This window comes from Olea europaea, unplaced genomic scaffold (genome assembly GCF_002742605.1).
Source record: "Olea europaea var. sylvestris unplaced genomic scaffold, O_europaea_v1 scaffold889, whole genome shotgun sequence".
NCBI lineage: Eukaryota > Viridiplantae > Streptophyta > Magnoliopsida > Lamiales > Oleaceae > Olea > Olea europaea.
The window spans coordinates 9,730-18,823 of record NW_019267356.1 but is presented as its reverse complement, the minus strand read 5'-3'; the positions used below and the strand labels follow the sequence as shown (position 1 = coordinate 18,823).

Below are 9,094 nucleotides of genomic sequence, written 5' to 3'. Positions count from 1 at the left end.
GCAATTCAAATCTGTTATATTTTATCTTGTTCACTGCATATACAGTATATGCAAAATTGATATGCTATGCAAATACAGTGTGGTGTTGTATATACGGTAAACTTTTGCATATACGGTATGCTGTGCAAATATGGTATGCTGTTGCATATATGGTAAATTGTTACAATACGGTATGTTGTTGTAAATACGGTATGATATATATGGTAAGCTATAAATACAGTAATATGCATATACGATAATTTGTATATATGGTGTACGTAAATACGATATGTTACATATATAGTATGCATAAATTCAATATGTAAATTGCATATACAGTATGAATGAATCCGATTTTATCCACTATACTAAATTTCCAACAACTGGTGCCAACATCCACAAGTTCTTTCACATTCTATGAACCTACATCTGGTATGTAACTTACAACAAAAAAAGTTAATTGTATATCATTTGACACTATTGAACAAGTAAAATAAGCAAAAATATTGACCATTATAGTATCCAATCTTGTCTATACTGCTGGACCCACAATGGGTCCTGGTGGGTCAAGTGGCCCACCAACTGAAAATTCAGTTTATTTATTTATTTCTATTATTATTAATTTTTTTTGTTGTAGAAATCAGATTTGAAGCCTCATTCTTTGGGAAATTATTTCTTTTTGATGATTTCTTTTGTATTTTCCTATGAAATAAACTTGGGGATCCGCTTAAGTGCTCCAATTTCTATCTTGTTTTAAAAATTTTAGGGTAATGAGTTCTTGCCGTATTTTTTTCTTTGTTTGAACTAAAATGCGGTTGATAATGTAACATTTAGAATTTGCTGTGATTTTCGTATTTTTTACTTGAATTGATTGTTTTCATTGATTGTGATGGAAAAATAATATAAACGTAAATATGCCTTTTCGTTTGATGATCACAATGTTGATGAAAGGATTATTCGAGATAAAAGCGATGAAAATGATATTGGAAATAAGAAGGATGTAAACTTGATGATATTCGAGATAAACGTAAATCTATGTTCTTTGCAAGTTTGATTGCATCCCCCCTAACTCACAATATCTGTGTCCGCCATTGCTTATCTAGTACTATGTAGTAAATATACCCAACTCATTTCTAAATGTGAACCTAATGAGAGACTAGAAGTTATTTAATTATGATTGATGGTGAATCCATGTGTTTAGGATGGGAAGCAAAAATTACTGTCTAGGAACATAACCAGTATTATGTTCACGATCATGAATGTTGATCTTCCATCGAAAGCAGACATCTAGTTTTTATAAATACTAAATGTATCAACGTTACTACAATTAATAATGTAAGACATCTATGATGCACCGACACGACATGTGTCGGATACGGTGACACGCAAATTTTTCAAAAGAATTCAAACATGACACGTCATCGACACGTTGATTAAATTCTTTAAAAAATTCATTTATATGGTACAAATTTAGTATTATAGTTGTTATGAACTTTTCTTGTTGAAATCTTCTAAAGACAAATAGATATTTGTTATTTACTAATAATTTCAAGTTAAAAGCATATAATATTTTTAATTAAAAAAAATGATAATGGTAGAGTCTTCAAACAGAGTAAGTATCTGATATGGACATGCTACCCTAGTTGAAGTGTCCGTAGAACAAAATAGAGTGTGGCGTCTTCTATTCTTCAAACTTGAGAAAGTCAAACCACTTTTTTTGAAGAGTCTAGCTAATTTAAATTTGATCATAGGGAAATCTCGTCGCATGGCAGACTGAGCTTGCATACCATGTTCATGTTGTTATCTATGCATCAATTTTAGGTAAAAGTTCAAAAAAACTGCCATAAAAATATCTACAATTTTTTATTACAGCATGTATATACGAAGCCTGACATTTACTTTCGCGTTTGTCAGGATTTCTTGGTATAATCGTGTTTTTAATTTTCAAATATCTCGGAGAATGTAATGGTGAAATTGATGATGAAATGGAGCTATCAGTAACAACATAAAGCACTAAGACCGATCCTTTGATGACAGAAAAAGTGGTTAAATTGCCATATGGAAGGACAAAGAAGACATGGAATCTGGTACATCTAGTTCTTCTGGAGATTAACATGATGTCAAAATTTGTGTAATCTGCTTTGACGTGCCAAGAAATTTCCTTTTTGTTACTTGTGGTCACTGTGTCACTTGTCATGGTCAAGGTATAAATATGCTGCAAAAGTCTCTCTCTTTTGAACAAGTAAAAGTGAGAAAAATAATGAAACTTGCTCCTTGTCCCGACTTGGGGATAGGGTCAGGGACATGGACGCCACATGATGCCCTCCTATTGAAAGGGCGCCTGTCCCTGACATGCGCCCCTGTCTTCAATCCTGTCCCCAATCTGGGACAGGGGGTTTTATCCAAAAATAATACTAACAATCATGCTTCAAGTACAGAAAATTTTGACAAACAACACATGGTAGGAATTGAATGAAAGATGGAAAGAGAAAAAACAAAAAAATCCAATCTCCTGTGATCATGTCAACGTCAGTAGGAATTCTGTCGAGAATTCCCTATACTCATGGCTTTTCCTAATACTAAAGGGCTCTTTTGCAGGATCAAGGTTGAGGTGAACAAGTTGTGTCCAATATGTAGAAGATTAGTTAAGATGGTCAGAAAACTGAGTATTCCTTAGAAAATATTTCCCAATATGATGTAAAAATATATATTTTCGTAACCATAGGTTCTTGACTTTCTCCGCTTTCAAGCATGGATTTTAACTATTTTTTAGTGACGCCGTTTATAAGAGGTTGAGAAAATAAGTGTAATGTAATTTGGTATGCATTTCTCGACCCACCAAATCGATGGTTTACAGTTTTTCAGTTTTTATTAGAAAAGGATTCCTTTACTAATAAATCATCCCTTCCTAACGTTATCATATGTTCTTTGTTCTTCAACCTTTCTCGGTCCTTCAACGTTCATTCTCGTCTTCAACATTTCTCCAATTTCGTGTCAATTTAAGGTACAGATTCTGTTAATATAGTACTTTATTTCCCCCAGTGTCTCCTTCTGTGAGTAAATTGGAATTGTGTAGTTTCTATTGAGCAATCTGAAAGTTCTTATAGCTTCCGTGGAAGTCTATAATGCATTAATTGCAATGAAAAAAGGGAGTAATAACAGTCTAACATTGGCCTCCTCTTTATGGGTTAACTCAATCTATATATATGGGATGTATTTGTGTTTCTTTGTGGGTAAATTTGCAAGTGTTTTGTGTGCAGTTCAAGTGTTTGTCAAAAAGCCTGCGTGTGCTCCCTGAAACTGAGTTGGAACTGAAATAGGAGCAAAGTTTTTCCATAATTTAGTATGGGATTTAAAATATAATTGAGAAGCAGGAAGTTAAATAGGTCAGGAAACGGAATAAAATTCATATTCTTACATCTCGGCTTTAACAGTATTGTTGCAGTTCGTTGCGTGATCAATTCCATCAATTGTGACTTGATCTGGCATTGCCAATGTGATTGTTGACTAATTTAGTTTAATTAACTATCTTGGGATAAAAGTGACTTTTATGGCCATTTCAATCTGTAGTGAGATCGTTGTCCTTGGCCCGTTACATATCAATGAAAACCTTCATGATCGAAAGAGAAGTACAAATTTGTTCAACAGCTCCCAAGTATGAATTGGACAAATTTAACCATGAGGGGTAGTTCAGCGATCAGGCCTTGGGTTTGCTCTCCAATGATTACCAATTCTAGTCACCTCAAGGTCATTGAGGTGAGTATCCAGCTTAAATTTCAGCGCCTTGTGGGATTAGTTGAGGTGCGCGTAAACTGGCATGAACACCTGCGATCATAAAAAAATTGAATTGGACCGATTTAAAAACCGTTATTAAAACCAATCAATACTAAACTAATCATAAACGCCCAAAATTGGTACTTCCAAGCAGGCCCTAAACCTTTTGGATTATTTCAATTAAGGACTAGTCTATATGATATACTTAAGAGGGACTGACTGGTGTAGCATTCCCAGTCAATTAAGTGTAGTCTGGATGATATTTGGCTAATCGCATTTTAAAACTACTTACTTAGATAATAATAAGTGTTACCAAATATTTATAAAAAAAAATTTTTGGCTAAAAAACTAACACAACCTGATAAACTCCTTGCCGTCATGGATCCAACACCATTATATACTTGCTGAAAACTACAAACTAATATTATATGATACCATAGGTTAAGAATATTTGTTGTGTATATATAATTTCTATGCATAGATGCTAATCAGAAATCTTCATTTGTGTCCATCCATATACAAAATTGCCAATTTTGATAGTGAACTGTCAAATAAACAAATAAAAATGTAGCATCAATTTAGGAGGGACCATATATAAATAAGTATACTTTTAATTATTCTGCCAGTGCCAGCATTGGAACTAGGAAACGTTATCATCTCGTGAAGTTCTTATTACTAGTCTTGACATGTCTTGTACAGGATGGATTCATTTTTTCATTAAAGATGTGACATGTACGTAGTCTTTACAAACTGTGAGACTGTGTTTGACAATTCTCAGATATAAAACAGTTAACACTTTTATCTGTTCAATTGATCTCTCAATGGAAACCATATTCTACTTCATCATCTTCCCTTTCCTCTATTTTCTGACAAATCATTTTCTCAAAAAGTTACAAAATTATCCACCAAGTCCTCTTCTCTCCTTACCAGTAATAGGCCATTTGTATATCTTCAAGAAACCACTCCATAGAACCTTGGCCAAGATTTCAAACAAGTATGGTCCAATCCTCTTCCTTCAATTCGGTTCTCGCCCCGTCGTCCACATATCCTCTCCCTCTGCTGCAGAGGAATGCCTCAGCAAAAACGACATCATATTCGCTAACCGTCCTAGGTTGCTTGCTGGAAAGCACCTCGGTTACAACTACACCACCCTTGTTTGGGCCTCATATTGTGATCACTGGCGCAACCTAAGGCGGATAGCTTCCCTTGAAATTTTGTCTACATATCGGATCCAAATGTTTTCTGATATACGAAGAAGTGAGGTTCATTTACTGGTAAAAAGACTCATCAGAGGTACCCAAAGGGGAGAATATCAGACGGTGGATATGAAATCGGCATTCTTTGTGATGTTACTGAATATCATGATGAGAATGATTGCTGGAAAGCGATATGACAATGATGATGATGATCGTGATGATTCTGGGAATTTGGAAGAAGCAAGAAAGTTTAAGGAGATTGTGACTGAGACTTTTCAATTGAGTGGTGCAACAAATATTGGAGATTTCATTCCACTTTTGAGGTGGATAGGAATGGATAAAATTGAAAATAGGTTGAAGATATTGAAGGAGAAGAGAGACAGATTCATGCAAGACTTAATTGATGAACACAGGAGTACAACAACTTATAAGCAGAAGGAGAAGACTCTGATTGATATTCTCTTGTCCCTCCAAGAGACTGAACCTGAATGTTATAACGATGAAATTATCAGAGGCCTGATGCAGGTAAATTTTTGGGAATCGTAACCTTGTTTATCACTCACTATAGTCTGGAGAAAGTTTGCGTAGAGGTGTAAACTGAGTCGAGATGTCCCTATTCTGGATAGCTCCTTGCCAAGCACATGGCATGGCCTGGCTCAGACAAGGCAACTCATTTTTACCCCTCTTAAGTGTGGCCTCTGATTTTCTCAGCATTATCTTCTCCTAAGTCCTAACATGATGTTTCTTGTATTTCTTCGCAAACAGAAATGAAAAATTGACATGAATCATTTGTTTTCCTTGTATTATTTCTAAAATAATCAAGAATGCTGAGAAAATGTGACAGTCATATGCCTACTTATTTATTGAAACTAATTACATCAGCATCTTAGTTTGATAGTGACAGAACATTTCTATACTATAATAGATTATCAATTTGGGCAAGTAATAAAATTGCTAAAAGATTTGTTTATATGTAGGTGATGTTATCTGCTGGGACAGACACTTCAGTAGCAACAATGGAATGGGCATTGTCACTTCTTCTGAACAACCCTGAGGCACTAATGAAGGCTCAAAATGAAATCGACAATTACCTAGGAAATTTGAGGCTAATCGAGGATTCTGACCTCCCTCGACTTCCTTATCTCCACGGAATTATCAATGAGACACTACGTATGTACCCCGTGGACCCCTTGATCCCCCCACACGAGTCATCCGAGGAATGCACAGTAGGGGGATTTAGAGTCCCTCGAGGTACAATGCTGTTAGTGAACTTATGGGCTATACAAAATGATCCCAACTTGTGGGAGGAGCCAAGAAAATTTAAACCCAAAAGGTTTCTTAATTTACCCGGCCAACGTGATGGATTCGTGCTGATGCCATTCGGGTATGGAAGGAGGGGGTGTCCCGGTGAGAATTTGGCAATGCACGTCGTTGGCCTAGTGGTGGGGTCGTTGATTCAGTGCTTTGAGTGGGCTAGAGAGGGTGATGAGTTGGTGGATATGAGTGAAGGTCCGGGGCTTACAATGCCCAAGGCTAAGCCACTCTTGGCCAAATGTAGGCCACGCCAAGGAATGCTGAGATTGCTCTCTCAAATTTGATCAAGTATTGTCTGACAATGTTGTCTTTTCTTTAATTTCGTCGAAATGCCTTCTAGCATACAAAAAAGGGTTTGATTATTAGCGTGTTTGTAGGCGTGGCCCACATTAAATGCATATTTTGCACATTTTCTTTTCCCATTGTGAGATACGGTTTAACATCTAACCACTACAAGAGCTCAAATGAACCAAATATTCTTGTAATAAAATTTTAGTCATCCTTGAGCATCTACAAGTTAGATTACACTCCTGATACAAGAGATCAAGCCAGGAATGTTCGATACTAATGCTTTTGATTTATTCGAATTTCTATCCCCCTCACAGATTTACAATTTGTTCGCCACAGTGCACACAAACTCATTCTCACTTACACTAAGTAAAGATCAATCTTTTTATAAGAGAGACAACAATTAACCCTCCATCCAATGCCCACCATTTAACCACGTGTAAGGCAATCATTTCACTTACGTGAGACAGAAATCACGTTTTAAGAAAACACGAATTTAAAGTCAAATGTCAACAAAGATCATACAATTGTCGAGGTGATTATGTTCTTAGTAATAGAAAAATAGAAGGTGTCGAACAGTTGAATTACTTTCTGCATTTAGCCAAAAGAGCCGTCCGAAGTGTGCAAATGATGTGTGATGCCATCTCAAAGAGAAAGGGAACCAAAATGGAATAGATAAAGACAAATATATACGTTGCTTAATTGGATTAGTCACTAAGTACATACAATGATTAAATTTTAATTTCATTTTATGTATTAAATATTAATATTATTTAATATACCCCACCAAAAATCAATCCAAGCTCAAGAAAGAGACAAAGATGTCTTTAGTTGATTGATGATGGCATGGTTTAACTTAGGATAGTCTTTACTTTACAATTCTTCGTTGATTATGAATGAGTACAGTAACTAAAATTGAGTGGCCTAATGTATCTGTCGTTGGGAATTTACTTCACATGCGTAGCAGAAAATAAAAACAAATTTCAATTCCTACCAAGAATCGTCTTTATGTTTAGATAGAAATTGTGATAAAAGTCATATATTTTTCTAACTCTGCAAACCTCTTTGCTTTTTCTTTGTTCTAACGATCTTGATTCACCATCCACAACTATCCAGCCTCCAACAGTGATCCACACAGAGAATAAGATTGTAAGATTGAGGTTTTCTTTCCTGTGCTAACAAGAATAAATTCTCTTCAAATTTTAAAAACTCTAGTCATATTTATATAAACTCGAACTGGCTTGGTTTGACCCAATCCAATATTTAATTAACTCATTTAATTAAATTCGGTCCGTGAATTAATTAATTCAATCATATAAATAATCAACTCAATTAATTAATTTATCAAACGATTGTTAAATTAATTAATTGACAAATTACAATCTTCCAATTATCATTTGTGTACAATCAATCAGGTTCTCGATCACGATATCTAATGACGTGAAATATTATTTTGATCTAGTCAAAATTGATAAATTAAAATGTTCTTTTAGTTTATCACCAATTCACACTTATCGTCTCAGATTGACATCTAACAATGTGTCAAGGCAATATATGAGACGGGAAATATCACGTGGTATGACAAAATCCAACTCGTTTGTTTACCATGAAATTATAATCCCTTCGTCAATATGATCCGATCAATTACAAGATATGGAAGTGTGTCAATTTCGATTATCGATCATATCTTTTACTCCACTATTAAGTCAATATAAGTCGAAAACTCATTTTCGACTTCTAATTACACATTAACCAAGGATTTCGTTATCGACTTAATTGAATGAAATGCAGATCATAATATCTTACTATTTAAGAGTGACGAATCATTTATTGGTCATTCACAACCTTCATACGATTCTTGACATACCCGAACAATATCGTATTAGCGGCTCTTGGTAAAGCAACATCCAACACCGTCAAAGTATGACTGTCCTTATATAAGATACTATGATGACTTCAAGTCAAAGGACCAATCCCACTACCGAACGTTAGAGATTAACCACTGATACTCAGATAGTTATCCATGTGGAATCTCTAGGCGGATCTCCAACGTTTTGTTCTACAGCAAAACATCAACGTGTTCGTTCAAGTGTCACCACACTTTAACTTGTGAGATCAGCTACTTACTTCACAAGTAAGAAATGTCAGACGTGATAGTCTATCTGTAATAACGATATCCGTATCTTGTTAATATTTATGACCATGAATGATTTAAGATTCAATTTGTATCTCACAATCACAACTCCTTGTGATTAACAAATTACGAAGATTTGAATCTACGGACTCTATTATTTAATTTAATTGTCTATTAATTAAATAATATATCTATCATTAAATCGCATTAATTATATATCAAAAGTATTTTTTTCTACGATTGATTGAACTTAGGGCATAACACTTACATCTGTTAATAATGTAGTTCATAGAACAAGTTGAACTTGAGGTGGCTTGTTGAGATATTAATTTGAGCGATGTGATTAGCTTGAACTTGAACTTGAACTTGAACTTGAACTTGAGCTTGAGCTTGAGCTGTATTTGGTTTG

At 34.8% G+C, this 9,094-nt stretch overlaps 1 protein-coding gene across 1 annotated transcript; it reads left to right on the top strand.

The window, feature by feature from the left end:
• Positions 1-2,577: 2,577 nt before the first annotated feature.
• Positions 2,578-6,680, top strand: LOC111392135 (cytochrome P450 81E8-like). Its single transcript, XM_023017396.1, has 3 exons — positions 2,578-2,983; positions 4,453-5,474; positions 5,927-6,680. The coding sequence occupies exons 2-3, from the start codon at positions 4,575-4,577 to the stop codon at positions 6,545-6,547; spliced, it is 1,521 nt and encodes a 506-aa protein (XP_022873164.1). The 5' UTR covers positions 2,578-2,983; positions 4,453-4,574; the 3' UTR covers positions 6,548-6,680.
• The last annotated feature ends 2,414 nt before the right edge of the window (positions 6,681-9,094 follow it).